Source organism: Homarus americanus, unplaced genomic scaffold, assembly GCF_018991925.1.
Source record: "Homarus americanus isolate GMGI-L3 unplaced genomic scaffold, GMGI_Hamer_2.0 scaffold39155, whole genome shotgun sequence".
NCBI classification, from domain to species: domain Eukaryota; kingdom Metazoa; phylum Arthropoda; class Malacostraca; order Decapoda; family Nephropidae; genus Homarus; species Homarus americanus.
In genome coordinates, this window is record NW_024737042.1 from 4,589,946 (window position 1) to 4,608,051 (window position 18,106).

Consider the following 18,106-nt stretch of genomic DNA (forward strand, 5'->3'; position numbering starts at 1 on the left):
TCTCACATTACTGGTCATTAGTGTTGTTGAGCAAAGTCCTCTAAAATTAGCAATATGGTTAAACGGCTATAAGCTTATCCGTAAGTGATCTTTAACGACACTATTCCTGCAGTAATATGTATGTATGGATAGATATAACGACACTGGACAGTTGTGAAGCAACACAACACTAATCCTGTGCTGCTCTATATCAAGTGTTGACCAGTGACCTCCCCCATTACCCAACTGCAACATCCCCCTAAGGCCTAGGTAATATTATAAAAATTATGTTACATCCCTAACTGTACCGTAAATATTGTTATAAAAGCCATATACTGGGTGCAACGTAAATACTATACTTACAAATTTGACATTGATATATACAGGTGCTGCACATACAATCACTTTATTTTGTTTCAAATTATTAGTTTTCAAACTAAAGCAAAAATATTAAGAATGGCGCAAATGCAGTTCCAGAGACTCTCACCACCACATAAATATATAAGAATTATTGAAGAGTAATAAACATTACCAGGTCACATCATCTTGTACTTAGTGAAGTCACAGTCCGATTCAAGAAATTTGTGAACTAATTGACCATTTCACCAAGGTATAAGCTATTTGATGACACTCACCTAACCTAACAAGACCCTACCGTCTACCAGATCATCAAGCGAGTTACAGACAGCCAGCGAGTAGCAACACTGACAGGGATTTAAGCCTAAAGTGCGTGAGGGACGCCGAGTGTTTGGGTGACGTAGCCTGGTTGGCCTCCCAGTCATAACATGGTCTGCCGCCATGCTCACCCGTCCTGCCTCCCGCTCACATAAACATCACCTCATTTTACCCTCCCAGTTAAACTTTACCTAAACCCAGAACTCTTAACACTCCCACCGTGCCACAGCCGTCACCAACACCCCTCCCTCCTCACCAAATATCGCTCCTCCTTGACTTATTAGGGACCTGCCACGCCTTGCCATAAACAGATATATTGTATCAGGAACTCCCCTGCCACACACTCACCCTATCACTATATGTATAACTTGCCGACATAACCTATGGCCCTTCAAGCACTTATGCCCTTATATGCACGACTCAAGAAGGCAAGCATGAACTCCGCATGCTTCCCTGTTGGGCGCTGTAAACGCTTTTGCGCTTCTTCATGACCGTGTAAGTGTTAAGAATATTCATGATCCAGAGTGGACTAAAAAAAAAACTTATCAGCTTGTGTTGGTGATTACACAACTGTACTATTTCACGTAGCAAGGTTTTAAGTTTGATATGAATAATGTATTAAAAATCGATTTTTTTTTTTGCAAAAGTTATCAGTTATCTGTTAAAGATCAGTGCAATGCAGAAAACTAACTAAAATAATACTAATAAATCATAATAACATTATTTTTTCGTATAAACACAAGTTTTGGGTGTAATTAATCCCTTTTAGATCTATATAGTAAAACTCGGGGGAAATGTGTCTGTAACTATGCTGCAGCAACTTATCTGACGTGTTGAAGTATTGTTGGGAGTCAATGTGAATGAACGCGGATCTCCTCACCTGACTCGCCAGCACCAAAGGTCATGTTGTCTGCGGTAGTGTTTAGTCATTTATTACGTTATAAATGTGTCTACATACTTAGTTTTCAAATTTGTTCTCTATTTTATGGAAATTATTACCAATAAACACGAAAAATAACGACGCCTCCTTTTTCAAATACAACAATATCTTTCTAATGCATAAAACTTAAAATTTCGTTTACGAAATTTTAAGTTTTATTTTTATTTTATAGGCAGTGATATCGTGATAGTCACAGGTGATAAAGATTTTACTCTGTAATCCCAGGAATGAAGAGGAATACTCAGAGGTTAAGAGCTTAAGGTATAAAACCCGGGAGTGAAGCAGTACACTCTTAGGGGGTAAAGGATTTAAGAGGGATTTACGCCTCATCCCTTAAGAGTGAGTGGGGCACTCTTAAGAGATAGTGAGTTCGTGGAGCAGATATTCTGAGAACAATGACCACTTCTCCATATGATTTAGACAATGACATTAGAACAACACCGCCGCCAACTAGAGAAGGGTCGAGTAATTCGAAAATATTTCCTTTTCCACTTTTCTTTTGTAAATATCAACTTTATAATTATGAATTTAATTCAACTAATATTTATGCTGCCATATCAAATAATCATTATTATCATTACTTATTATTCAAGATTGTCCCTAAATGGTTTGGTAGACGGGCCATGGTTGGACAATAAGAAAAATCTCATCTACATAAAAGTAGTTCATAAGTACCAGCTACAGAGGAGGAACTTGAAGCTACACACAACAGGAAAACCCACGAGGTGGACGTGTTCAACCTGGCTCTGCTTCCTAATACAGGTACAGTATTATTATTATTATTTTTTTTTTTTACGGGGATTAGCCCACCCGGGCACAGGTCACTGACCCACATCGGGGCCTGGGGGGCGAAAATGTAATAATAATTCATGGTAAATAATATTTATAATAAAAAGTAAAATATAATAATAATGATAACAATAATAACAATAAAAATAATAAAGAACTATAAAAAAAATCAATAGTGAGAAACGATATATGTACAGTATGTTGTGTTGTCAAGTAAGAGAAACAATTGAGACCCTGCAATTGTGTGTAAATGAGGCAGAAAGTCAGATCAGCAACCTGGGACTTAGTCACAATTTTCGTGATGCCATACAGACACAGACACACGCCTATATGTCCTCTCCTGAGAAGCATCAAAGAACCGTAGTGTTTGTAAACAAAACGAGGCCATATGCTGTTATCTTCTCATGTTGTATACGGACTAGAGTTTATTGTGTTAATGAGCGTGGCAAACAGTGGCAGGTGGTGAGCGCCCTACCAGCCATCCTCCCCTTCCCTCAACATAGCAGCACCAAACTCAGGAAGGTGCGGTGTATTAATACCACAGAGCACAAGAACCGCCATGCGGGGCCGCCCTCCACCTACCACACCAATCAGGTGATGTGGGGGTCGACCTGTGTGGTTACTTAACACTTTACTCCACACCTGGACAGGAACCATGACTCACCCACCACATCAATATTGATCAATCAACTCTTTCTAGTGACAAATTTGCAGACACTAGTAACAACACTCCTGATCCAACATTCTCTCACTCGAGTACCATCACTCCTGATCAAACTACCCGTGATCATGTTTCACCATTACCGATGAAGTTCGTCACGATCGTGTATCAACATTGAACAAACCAATTACCATCATAGGTCATCAACAGTAATCACACTCCTGAGGTCATGCGTCCACACTACCGACTGAATTATTCACGGGTAGTTGAGTATGTGTATTGACATAAGATCAACACACACACACACAGTGCAACTGAATAACTGTGTGCACTATGCCACCTTATCTGGATATAATATAAACTTACACATTTTAAGACCATTATTGGATTTACAGGAAATGGTCCACTTAACTAAAGAATAAAACTTATTTACAGGAAAAGGTGAAAATAAACAAGTGTGAAGAGGGAAGCGGGAGAGTATTACTACACCAGACGGGGAAGAAGTTGAGAAACAGTGAACAACAGAGATGGCAGCGATCGAGGTTAACAAAGGTGGTGACCGTACTGTAGTGTTGTCAACAAAAAGGCTTTTTTTCGTTGTATCATGCCTGCAGTATATCCCGTCATCAGGCTTACATCTAGCCCTCATTATCCCTTGCCAGGCAGCCACAACATCGCCACAAAATGCCACGCTCCCCCTTTCTCGCGGTATCTAAATTTAAGACCCGTAATCCCACCCGGAAATACGGAAACGCAGACACAGGAAACTGCCAAGACGTAGAAGGGCAGGGGAGCGCACCCAGTCACCCTCCCTCTTTTCCTGCCATCTGTCTGGGGCACACGTCAAACCCCTCCAAAATAATGCCACAACCATTCTGGCATGGTCTCCCTCCCTCCATCTTCCCTCTCTTTCATCTGTCTGTGCCTGCCTGCCTGCGGCATACACCATACCCCTCCAGTAGCGACACCACTGTATGGCAGCCTTCCTTCCCCGCCATATTTTTAAGAACACAAAATCACATGCTTTTATCAACATCAACCACACACCACACTTTACTTTCACCATCATCAACCCAGTAAGCCCCTCATTTATCTGAGGTCACACAACATACCCTCTTTCACCACCAACACCTTCCATCCCTAACTCCCATTTATCTAGGGACACACACCCTTCCTCACCATCACCCTAGCAGCCATCCTTCCCTCCCTACCATTTATTCAGGAAACCACACCCCTCCAACACCACCCTACCAACCCTCACTCTCTCCCTTCACATCTATCTGTGGACACAAACCATACCCACCCTCACCACCACTACCACCACCCTGGGAAATCTTTCTTCCACCCAGTCACAAAGCCTGCTAGTCACCCTCCTCCTCCTCACCCCTCTTCTTTCTGCCCCCTTCCCTTCCCCTCCTCTCCTCTTTCTGCCAGTTCTCTTCCTCCCCCTACCCCCCGCGTGAGTCACCCAAGGGACGCTGCCCCAAACTTGCTCGGGAGAGGTTCGTGTTAGGCGGTGGTTTACCGAGACTGTTGTGAGGAGGGAGAGTTTAAGAGTATCAGAGTGAGGCAAGAGTGGAGGCAGGGAGGGGGAGCTAGTAATGGAGGGAGGGTACGCTGCTGGCGGAGGGAGGGAAGGGTAGTAGAGGAGGGAGAGGAGAGTGGTTGAGGAAGGCTAGGGTGTCTGGTGGGCAGCTGAGGAAAGGATGAGTGACTGAGAAGGGGAGAGCGGCTGAGGAAGGGAGGGTTGCTGAGGAAGGGGGGGGGGGGCTGAGGAATGGGAGGTCAGAGAAACGTGGAGAAGACAGAGGTTAAACAAACACCAGGTGAAGGAGACAGCCTCACATTACAGTTGATGTAAGCAAGACCATTTCCTCAATAACGTGAACAAAAGACACGGTAGCATAACAACACAGCTTCATAACAAAATAAAAGTGTGCAAGGTGAGAACATTTCCTTCATATCCTGTAATGTAAAAAAAAGCAACGCAACAGTTTTCTTTGTCTCCGTATACAGTAGAAGGGGCTAGCGAGTGTAGTCTGAACATCTATCTCTACTCTTGTTTTTTTAATAGCTAACTAGAATGTTATGATATTGACGAACTTCACAAATTAATGGAATGGAAAAAAATAAGTATGATACCGAATAAAGGAGGATGAGGCATCAGGGGAAGAGAAGTGTAAAGGTTACTAAAGAAAGCGTAAACACAGAACCCTGCAAGTGGTCATTTGTGTGGGCTTCACAATAGCTGTAAAAGATAAAATATTACTGTAATTTGTCTTTGTTGTTTTATATCTACATGCTACCTGTCATGATAACGTTAAACTTGTAAAATTTTAAGAGTAACGAAGACTTAAGTCATTTGTTGCGTTAAAACACACACGAAAAACGTTCTCTGGTGCGAGTAGTATCCATCATGCAGGTCAGGACACACTGAACTGACAATACACAGACAAAAAAGTTTTATCCCAACATGAATTCCCATAAAGCTGACATACCGCGTGGACCGAGTACAAACCAGCATCCTAACTGTCATCGATGAACTAAGGTTAGGGTTCATAGAACTGTTTTGTAGTACAGGAATGAAGTTGTATACACTTAAATATTATAATTCTTGAGTGTTCATATTCTCTAAATGAGCAGAGTGCAATTCGCGTCAGTGTGGGCCAATAAGAGTGTCGTAGCTCTAACAAAACACTGAACTACCCTCTGGTGTCTCAAGGACAAAGCACAAACACATCAATGAAGCCTCGTTAACGTCGACCTTCTTAAGGCATCCTCTAACTAACATTATAGCTCGTATAATGCACTGGTAGCCTTAAGTATCCCCCGACCACGATACACACAACACCGAGAAGAAGTTTATGGGACAATCTGGGCAGCAGAGACGGCTGGCGATGCTCACACTTCTGCAGATCCTATTATGTCCGAGCATGACATCAGCGGTACAGTCACCACAGCCTCATACTAACATGGCCTCTATTACCTCTCCCTCCCCCTTCATCACCCGCCACATGGACGTTAACTCACAAGGGTCAATGATCATACATCTGACGCCATGATTAATAATAATACAATTCAAATAATAACTGATCACAAGATAAATTTAGAATCACACACACACTTATCACCTCACTCAGGGCCCTCTATCCTCTCATTCAGTATATATCATCATCATCTACACAGACGTAGTTGAAGAATTAGCATCAACAAGGATCACAATGCCGATAGTTACACGCAATGCTTCATGACTTCATTTTTAAATATCGAAATTGAAATTGGTGGGTTAGGTAAAGTTAGGATGTTTAATCCTCAAGAGAAAGAGGGGAGGCATAATCTTCATTCGTTAACGAAACTGAAAGTTTATTCAACCATAATAGTACAAATACAACGCCAACAACAAAAATTACATGGCTGAGGCTTTCGGGTACTGCACGTAATTACATAGTTACCACATGTTTACACTTTGTTCTATTTAATAGTTTATCATTTTTGACCCGGGCACAGTTTTGTAAACAAACACACAAAACGGACCTGATACGGCTGGTTATTATCCCTTCTGACCATGTCACTAGGAGCCGAGACCTTCCATAACACTGGACGGCCAGCACGCGCGCGCGCGCACACAGTTATTCATGCGAAAGTTGATCTTGTGGCCTTCTGTGTTTACTGGTGTGAGTCATGGAGGTGCCACTGGTCTCTGGCACCCCCTCCCCCCACACTGCCACCATAAACTCACTTCAACAACCTACCTCTTACTTTAGTTTGTTCTGGACGCAGGCATCAAAGGCGCGCGCGTGTACCCAAACCTTTATCCATTTGATAGGCAATAATTGGCACTAAATAGGCCACAATACATGCTTACAGCATAATTATACTCAAGGTTTTGTAATAACAGACAACTTTATATTCATACATCCCGCACTACACCCAGGAGACCCTTCACCGTCAAAGACTTACACTACCACATTACGATACTGTACACATATTCGCGTCTATGATTATCGTGTTCCCTTAAAACTTTAACTAAATATTTCACCAAAATCACTAATATCAGAGCTGATACGTTTGAGAGATGGACACTTGGTGTCCAATTATACTCAGTAGAAAATGACCTGACCCGCTAATATACATTGATCCTGAATGGAGTTTATGTATTATTATTAAGACTCATTGTCAGTATTGTTTTTAATTATTACAGATAAATTAAATTACAGACAAAGTAAAGATTAAACACTGGTCATCACGAGTCTTCAAGAACGACCGTGAGTCAATTAGCAAGAGCCACAGTTGACAGCAAGCATGTGACCTTTACACGTGGCAGCCATCCCTCCCTCCGTCCCTCACAGTGCCAGCATCATCCTCCCACCCGTCCTGCATCCTAGCCCACACTGCTGGTCCTCACAACACACCATCCGCCCTTCTAATTACCCGAATACTAGTTTCCTGCCGCTTAGCCTACCCGTCCAGTCCAGCTGTTGACTCAACACTCACAAAATCGAGAAAAACCCCAAATCTTGCCTTTAATCTTGAGCTCTCAGAGAAGGTGGTTGGTGGCAACTCGACTAAGCTTATAACCACACCATCTCAATTTCTGGTTAAAATCAACTTACGTCATGAAGAGTCAAGCGGATTACCCAAACTTTAGCCCATAAACTTTTTTTTTTAAGATACTTGTAAACGTGTGACTGGAGAGACTGAGAGAGGCTAACTCGTATGATGATTCAGAACGACTTTTAACTACTGGTTGTATACTTGTACTAGTGACACAGGAAAATAAACCTCTACACAACCCTGAACACAACAAATCCTTACACAATGTTAACTCAATGATTATGATAATCTTGGGATATTACTGTTTATACTATAATTATGAGAGAGAAAATTGCCAGTAACAAAAGAGAGTTTCAACAATGGCGATGTTACATATATCTGGAGACATTATCATTTGGGGATCACGTAAAGATTAGGTACCTCAGATTATTTCGCCTGGAGATTAACCACCCAAACCTAACCTAACCCCCAGGTAACGTTAGGAAGTTTAATAATCCGGTGAAATAAGCTAGGATGTGTAATGTTAACGTGATCTACTTTTCGACTAAAGATACTTAAAAGCCATCATCATTCAGAACCACGAAACTTGACGGTGTTTGGGGGCGACAGAACAATAAAGAGACTAAGCCATAGACACTCTTATTTACTCCCAACACAAAGATCCATAATGACTAATGTTATGAACGAGTGACAATTACGTTGGAGAAAATACTTGACTCGGTAATGTGGGCGGTAGTGTCGATCCTCTCTCTCTCACACTACACGACACTGTTCCCACCACACCAACTGCTTCCTTTGTCACTCCCCCTTCTCACCTCACCGGGGCAGCCCCTCCAAGCCTCACCCTTGTTTCCGCTCCCGTTACCCACATACCCCTCACACCCGTCATATTCTCTACCCCACCTCCCTCTTCCTTGCCCAACTCCTTACTTCTCAGACTGAAGTTCCCGATTTCCCAGACTAAGTCTCTCTCTCTCTCCGTCATTATAACATTAATTTATTCGCATCAACTGAAGATTACCCACCAGCTTATTACACCAAAGGATTAACTCACCTTACTATACATAGCGTAACCTAAACTGACCTGACCTGTACAATTTTACCGCGTATATTCTCATTTATTACTAAACAGTAAAACTGACTTTACATTGCTTCAATTACCCGACTAGCGTCAGTAAGTCTGCACGATGTCATCAAAATTACCCAAAATTTCATGGGACACAACTAGTAATTATAAAAGGTCACCCAGCTATGAGAAGTTCAAGGCGAGGCTGAAGGAGGCCAAGGAGGAGGAGGAGTAGTAGTTTCAAGTTATCTTCTAGTTAAAGGAGGTTCAAGGTGAAGGTGGAGGGGTGAGGGAGGAAGGACATGCTGTACCTTCCAGTTAAAAGAGGTTCAAGGTGAGGCTGACGGAGGGAGAGAGGGAGGAAGGAGTCACAGGAGAGGTGTCTTCCAGCAACTAGAGGTTCAAGGTGCGGTGAGGGCGGGGTGTGTTGTGGGGAAGCATCTGCCGTCAACATATTCAGAGTATATGGGGCAGCGTGAGCATCTGGCAGGGGTTTATCACGCTATACTGTACTGTGAGGGAGGTGAAGGAGGTTCTCACACGCACGCAGCCTCAATATTACCATAACACTGAAGATTCTCGAAGAAGGAAGAGAGAGAGAGAGAGAGGGGGGGGGGCTAAAAGGTGAGGGAAGGAAAGATAAACATCAGGTGTGTCATGACAGACAATAACTTGGGGTAAAAAATATAAAAAGAAGGCCACAGCCAGACACCTTGTATTAAGACAAATGACGCGTCCTGCCACCACCACTATTACACAACAAGTGTCAAAATGTATCAATGCGAGTGTTCAACACAAGTCCAACTGGGTGCATTTACACATTTACAGAGCACACACACACACACACACACACACAAACTGCAAGTCCTCGCCGTCAACTAATTAACTTCTACAAATTGTGATGGTTGTTAAGGAAGCCCAAAGTTAAGGCAGTCTAGTCGAAAGGTCGAGTCACAGAGTCCACCAAAAGAGCAGAAGACTATTGAGCTGCAGCGGCCACCAGTGAGAGACGACGTTCTTGTACCATTACTCACACGAAGGCTGGGGAAAAATTCCTAAATGGTCGCATTAAGCTTGTCTGAATTAATAAGGCAGCAGGTAAAGATGCTCATCAGCTGGTGTAATCCCCTCCCTCCGCCCTCTACAACACAGGCAACTTCCTTATAATGGCAACATATCATGCTTAACATTGTGTTCTGAAAAAAAATTCCAGTTCATTAATTTCCTCCCAACAAATAAAGGTCCATTTGGGTCACATATATTTATGAATATTAATCCAAACTAATGGGAGACTTTGACAACCCCTTCACGAGTGTAGTGGTGGGAGCCATGGACGAGGCTCCCACCACAGGCTCCCTCGTATAAACAACGAATTTTATTCACTACACAAGAGGAATTTTAAACATTATTTTTATTTATATAGATGACTTATTATAACAATCTTTTATGATATCTCGCCAAGTTTAATAAAAAAAAATCTTGAAACAACATCAGATCTGGTTAAAGAATTCCCTTAATACGTTGAATAAATGAGGCATTAAAGTTAAATTCTTCATACAAATATAGCACACCCACAGTGCGTTCTCAAACTTTGAGGATATTTCATTCCACCATTGAAGTTATAGATAGATATCAAAATAATGGAGTTACTGTAAAACAATATATATATATATATATATATATATATATATATATATATATATATATATATATATATATATATATATATATATATATATATATATAAAGGTCGAAAGATACAAACCAATTGTTGAAGGTTATAGTAAAATGTATTTCAAAATACCGAGGACTGACTTACACACTAAAATACACTCAGATTAAAAACTTTTCAACTGCGGTATGAGGTAGTCAGGTAGGAGTCGCAGGAGTGTGCGGCAACAGTGAAGGAACTTACCTTGATGTTAGTGATGGAGACGCTGTTGTCTTGTACATGGACCACGTGACGCCCTCCTGTTGACGTCTCCCTGAAACACAACATAGTCATCACCTTAAAATTTATCCTTATATATATACACATATATATATATATATATATATATATATATATATATATATATATATATATATATATATCAGTATGTACTTTTCCTTATACATTCTAATTTTAAAGAGAGATGAAATTCGGCAGGGAGGTGCAGATGGACTAGGCCAGGGGATGGTCGCGCACAATTTCCTGTCCTTCTATGAGGGGCTGGTCGGGTGTATTTCCACAGGTTTAAAGATAAGTGCTGAAATTTGGTTGCGATTTTCGGGTGGATTGGGGCCCTCTACGGGACGATCGTGCACTATCCCTTACCCCGCCACGCAGTGAAGCCTGGTAAGTCGACAAATACAACGGTATTAAAACTAAAAAATCTCGCTACTCTAAAATACCTCAGCACTTTTTTCTTACATTTCATCACTATTGCTTTAATATATCACCACAAACACTTTAATATCTCAGCAGTAACACTCCTCTTTACTCATAAAATTTACCTAATAACACTTTCATATCATAGTACTTCCCTCTACTCTCAAATATCTCGGGAGTAACACTAATATCTCGATCCCTAACCAACTAAAAACTACTAATATTGACTCCCAAACAACTTGGGTAAACAAATAAAGAGATGTCGCATGCAGATCAGCTTGGAAAACAAACCTGCATCTTAGATGATGGATGATGTTAAAACAGAGCTCCCAAAACTCCCAGACTATTTGACACAACGGTAGACAATAAACCCAGAAAATAAAACCCCAGCAAGATGGTCAAATAATGATATGACTCGGTTATTGAGCTTAAAATGGTGTATGTTATTACCCAGTTTAATGTCGCCATCACACGACCAGACGCGAAAACGTGATATAATGACTGTGTGCGTGTGTGTGTGTGTATGTATTAAACTCCATTATCGGTTGTTTAATATCTGAAGATGATCAGTGACCGCGCACACCAGATGAACGTTATGAATGACGCGGGTCAACACGGACATGACGTCTTGTCAACACCCAGGCGGCAACCTTCAGCCAACACCATGAACCATTCTCGACAAAACAAAACAACTTATACTGGAGGAATGACGCCTACACACATACACAAAAGAGTTAAGGCCACAAGTAAAATATCCACAAAATCACTCACACTATCAACAGGTTGTACGCAATGTGCAAAATAAACCGAAACATCCACACTGATTCACATGGTTTCATACTAATTCACTGTGCATACTAAACTGAATCGTCATTTTAACAACAAACCATATAACACAATAAATAGTTATATATCTTATTACTGGAGACCTTAAAACATTCTCTGAGTCTATCCGATGGAGCATTGGTCTACACGCGAGTCAGTATATCGCGAGTCGACCAATGTGATAACAGGAAACTTAGGGAGTCTACTAGTGAAGGCGTCACGTAGGGAAACACCTCTCAGACGAGGGATTTATGACAGTAACTTGAGATAAAGATTATAGTCAAGGTCTTCATAATGTTAGTGTTAAGTATTTTGTTCTAGACACCGAGAAAGAATATACCATTAAATTCTCATAAGCTAAAGGCATCTATTGTCAGTTTTGCGTTCTAGTTTAGTATTTACCATAAGTAATTTATATTAATTGTTTAGAACTTTGTTTACATAATTTACATGAGGTTTTAGAAGCTATGTTCTCAAAAGTTTAGCGCTCAATTCCAAGTGTTCACCTTTCACTAGGGTTGCCATACGTCCGTATTTTCCCGGACATGTCTTCCTTTTAGGTCTCGAAATCTTCATCCGGAAGTAATTCTGAAAATCCTTCAAAAGTCCGGAATTTCAGCTTCCATCATTTTCTCCACGGAAAAAGCATGAAACCGTAATGACAAGAGAGAGGGGGGGGGGGTGGAAACCGTAGGGATCTCGTTCAGTTTTCTTCAGCTAAGTCACGTGTACGCCTGTACGGTGTTGTCAACTTAGCTGTCAAATATTTGAATGAGAAGGGGGTAGAAGTTGATGATGTGAAGTGTTTTGACCAAGTTAATAACCTGAAGCAGTTTGTGGAAAATTACAAGTGGTGAAGAATTTAGGAATCTGCCAACACAAAAAGTGGACCAGATACTTTTAAAAATCAAAGAACATTGAATGCCACTCAGAATTGCTAAGAATTGCACAATTCTTCTTTGCTATATCATCTCACAATGCAAATGTAGAAAGAGTTTTTCACTGATGCAAAGTCAATGGACAAAGAAAAGGAACAAATTGAGTGTTGAAACAATGAAAGGCATTCTGGCTGTACAGTACAACTTCCGAGAAACATCTTGCAGTGACTTCTATACCTCTCCAAAGAGCAATCAGCCAATACTGAAAAAGATCCGATCTACAGAAAAGTATGCATGGGCACATCAAGTCACACACACACAGTGGGGGAAGAAGACTGCAGCTAAGGGAGTGAAGATATTCAGCCTTAAGCAAAGGTAATTTTTTGTTATTATTTTTAAGATTTCTATACCATGTATGTTGTATATTAGCCTACATTAAAAACACAATGCAATCCAGGACACCGATATATATATATATATATATATATATATATATATATATATATATATATATATATATATATATATTATAACCAGCTATGCAAATCTGCAAAATTAATTGTCACGGCTGCTTCAAGGTTACATAGCGCCAAAGTGTGAGTCGGGCGGGAGGGGGGGGGGGAGGAGCAGAATGTCTTTGGGAACGTCCTCTTTTTTTAATGTTCAGATGTGGCAACCCTACCTTTCACGTATCTGAATTTTAATTTCAGGTACTGTACAATTTCCAGTTTTGGGTGTCTAGCCATTAATAGCAAGTTTTATGTCCAGCTTTTAATTTCTAAGTTTTTTTATCACAAGAACATGTAGATCATACTGTACATCACAGTCGCAATTATTTCCAGAATTAATCCTATAACAAGACCCAGAAATCAGAGCGGCTTCAACAACCACTGGTAGTTCAACAAAACATGAGGAAACAACATTACACTTATTAATCAAAACCAAGTAAATGTGTTTGTAAAACGGCGTGATCTTGATACACAGCTATGGAGGTAATCGATAATTTTTAAGGCAGTAATGTGACAGACCAGAGGTTATAATACGGACTAAAAAAAAAGAAAAAAGCTTAATGATTTTGTCAGACCTACCACTAAGTATGATCAATTATCTTTATTTTTCCTTATATCTTGCGAATCAGCTAATGGATCAAAATTAAATATTCAATCAACAATGTAACTTACTGTACAGTATATCAAAGAGTTGTCATGGCCTGCAGGGGATGACTTTCACACCTAGCTTGTGACAGCTACCAACACAAACACTTTCTTGTGGCCGGACTGTCAACTCCACCACACCAGCACCGAAACAATACTGACAACAAACAAATGGACGCAACCTCACTCAATAGATAAATGCCCCATTTAATACTAGTAATTCTAGTCTCCACTGCAACTCGTTCCACTATTCAAACAAAACTAAAACCAGACAAATGGAGACGATTCTTGTTTCATTTTCTATACAAGTAATAAAATAATTATACTGGTTATAATATATATATATATATATATATATATATATATATATATGTAAGTAATGATATTACATATTATATATATATATATATATATATATATATATATATATATATATATATATATATATATATATATATATATATAACCAAAAGGTAAATGAACTTGAGGAAAATATGAAAAATATGCAAAGACAATAAAAAATAAATGTAACCGCAAGAAAACACATACGATTTGCAGAGAACAATGAGCAGTGGATACGCAACTTGTAGCTGAACCTGGCGCACGCTCGCCCCACAAGGGGTCACAGCTCAAGATTGATGAAGCAGCAAGTCCAGAAAACTGTTGAGGGCAAACTTTTTCGGAGCGAGAGTTGTGAACCCTTGGAACAATCTGCCAGAAAATGTTGTGGCGGCACCGAGTGTGAGTTCTTTCAAGACCAGACTTGACCAACACTGGAGCAGGTTCAGGTACATTCAGGAGCCGGTGCATGCCCAGTACCTGCCAACATTGTGTAACAGAGACGTGACCGATCGCCCAAGCGGCTAACGAGCCGATCAGTGGTGAAGAGGATAAAAGTAAAAGAGAAACATGGTATACTTTTCCAGCTACGCAACACAGCAGTGACTGGCAGGGTATGTCAACAAAATAAGAGCCGTCAGTGGAAGTCACGCACACACACTCGCCTTATACGTATCCCAGGTCAACCTGGCATAGATTGAGTTACTGTAGTTTGTCTTATTTTATTATGGCCATTCATTTATGTATGATGCTTGTCCTGAATTTACACACACACTCAGGTCCTGAAAAAAAGTGCACACACACCCCCCCATTCATTCCTCGTCATTCATCACTCAAAATATATTATTCTTTCATCTACGATGCTGGTACAGTACTTCACTTCCACATTAAAGCTGATATGATCTTTTATCTTATATTAATAATTTTATAACGTAGTGTCAAAAATCGAAACTACCGACAGTAGTTAACAAAAAAAACTGTCAATTTTATAAAATACACATTTAATTCTTAATAGAGCCACTTTTTACATATTTCTAGCTCTGATTAAAATTTAGTTCTGCTTAGACTTAGAGTATGCATATCATCGACGCTTATTTGCTCTCACATTTCTATCTCAATTTTTAGCTTTGTACTAGTGCAAATAACCTTGCTGCGCGCTTAAAGACCTTCGTTGTTGAAGGGCATCAATAACATTATAACAATTGCCTGCTCTAACTAGACCTGTGAACAGATGAAGGAAAACTCACAGGAAAGTCACAAACCTAACCTTACTTAAAATAGTTTATGTCAAATTGTGACGATTTCCTGGTCAAAAGTGTTACTTTTTCCTGACACATGGAATTCGGATTCAATGAAACGAACATAAAAGAACCTATAAATATGACGCACTAGGATGGTACCGGGACAAAATTCTGTCAAACAATTTCTCAACATGAAAATCCCACTAACTCCAGTTATATTTTAAGTCCTAATACTATATTAGATTAGATTGCTTCTATGGGATGGCAGGATTTTGACCTGCAGCGGCTAAAGTACTACAGGCACCGACCTGTTTACTTAAGTGTCTGAGGCTGCAACCTCCAGTAAGCAGGTTGACCTAAGGTGCGGCAATTGTGCCTAATTGGCTACTTGAAGACAGAGAGTGCTAATTATGAAGGTTATTATCCCAGAGTGCTACCCTGGTGGTCTAGGATCAAAAGCCTTTATCAAATTGATTGTAACATGTTTCGTGACAACTTAAACACGTGTTATCCATATAGCACCTTTGATAAATATCACCCTCCCTTCCAAATAAAAGGCGTTTATTGTAAGGCGTTTTCGATGCACGGAATAGCTAACGCGTTAGCAATTCTGTATGCGCAGACGCTGCCTTTGAGTTGTGCGCAAGACACGTTCAAAGGGAAAAGTTAATGCCTCGATCAGGCGTTAGCCTTTTGCAGTGCCCAAGCGGCCCAAATAGCTAAACAACCAATCAGCGATTTCTCCCACTGAAAATACTCGGATCATGGTCGCTTATGGAGAATATTTTGATTAATATTGAAGAGTTGGGGGCATGTCAAATAACAGTTCTCCTAATTTTATTGTTTTCTGAAGACTGTTGTACAACAGTTATTTCCAAGACGCGGTACAATGTTGTATTTTTAATGACAGTCCGGGAATGCTTACGCGTTAGCTATTCCGTGCATCTTAAAACGCCTTACAATAAACGCCTTCAGTGACTGCCGACACTAGGAAAATATTAAACTACAAACTGTGCATAACGTAAAGCTGCGGGTTATTATTATATGTTGAAGAAAAGACACGTGCTGGACATGGGAGTTTTAACGTGAAGTGCAAGTAATAGTAAAGGATATTCAAATGAGTACTTTTAACGAGCTGGAGAAGTGCAAATAAGACCACAGCGCCTGGGGTGACTTTCATAGGACTCAACGTTAATATAATAGTGTAAGGGATCCTCCTAATGATAAATTTTAAGATTCGTAAAATAAATTTTTATCAGTATTTAATACAACTGATACTGAGGAGAAGGGCACGGATACCGCGACCTGAAGTGTAAATTTCAAGTTTGTTGCCACATAATAATGGCAACATGAGAAACAAACAGGTACTTTTGAAACCAAAATTCCAACAGACTAGTGTTGTATTTTTTTTAATTCGGTAACTTGAATTAAGTACCGTCCACAAAATTATAATTTTCTGCACTAGACAACAAAACTTAATACATTAATTAGACTATTTTGTTCCTGTGCTTCAAGATTGCGTAATAAGCATTTACATTTTTACTGAAACCTTCCTACTTGATTTGCAGCCGATAAAATTCCTCTACTGCACCAAGAGAATATATTTGAACCGTTGTGAATTTCATTCGCGATCAAAATCGCTTTGTATTTTGTGTCACAGCTTAAGGTTGAAGAAGCCACAAGTTCAAAAAATTGTTAGGCCCAACTTTTACAGAGTGAAGGTTACGAGCTGAGCTCTTGGAATAATCTGCCAGAGAACGTTCTGACGGCACCGACTGTGAGCTAATTCAAGACCGGACTTGACCAACACTGGCGCAGGTACATATACTGTACATTCTGGAATCAATAATACATGTCCAGTACTTGCCAACAGTGCATAACAGAGACGTAACTGATCAGTCGACCAGTAGTGAAGAGGATAAAGTGATATACACTCCTGACAACAACTGTTTGATGATTGATACTTCCAACATTTTCCGCAATCGTTGAGTGAAACAGGATTTCAAATATTTGATTCTCAAACTACATAGGCACATTTTTAAACACAAGAAAAGGGTTAGTACTTAATTATTGTTGTACAAAATGAAAAAAATAAAATACTGTTGAACGATACAGTATGACCTTTCTGCGCGGAGACGTTAAGGAATCGATTTAGCCCAATTTAGATTGTTGGTCACACTTAAAATACTGAGGGTAAACCTTCAAGAGTACATAATACTATGACGTATAATACACCATTACTAACATTGAAACAAAAAATTAGTCGGAATTCCCACGGGTCCATATACATTTAGTAAAGCTTCGACTTGCAATGCTAAAAGAATTTAGTTAACAAGCTATATATAACATTGAAACTTTTACTTACGGAATGAGGTGTAACAAGCGTAACTCGTTAATATATTGTATTGTCAATTTTTATACACTCGGAACATCATCTAAATTATGAAGCTTCAATAACTTACTTCTGACTCATCGGCCGGACGCGCACCGCCACCTTTATATTCGCCATGATTGCTCCTCTTTCTAACAGTTAATTTAACCTGTATCTATCCAGTTCACAGTAGATATCATGGTAAATGTCTGGGAAGGCACATGTCAGGGAGACACGGGACTACACCATCACGCACGGACACT

The 18,106-nt window shown here is 40.0% G+C and overlaps 1 protein-coding gene across 2 annotated transcripts in view; it reads right to left on the minus strand.

The window, feature by feature from the left end:
• LOC121872609 overlaps positions 1-18,106 on the minus strand; it is a 160,818-nt gene extending 142,712 nt beyond the window's left edge. For both annotated transcript variants that reach the window (XM_042375475.1, XM_042375474.1), the window contains exons 1-2: positions 17,935-18,106; positions 10,580-10,649 (exon numbers count right to left, since the gene is read on the minus strand). In XM_042375475.1, the coding sequence (XP_042231409.1) occupies positions 10,580-10,649; positions 17,935-17,981 (117 nt within the window). In that variant the 5' untranslated portion in view covers positions 17,982-18,106. The remainder of the gene's footprint in view (positions 1-10,579; positions 10,650-17,934) is intronic.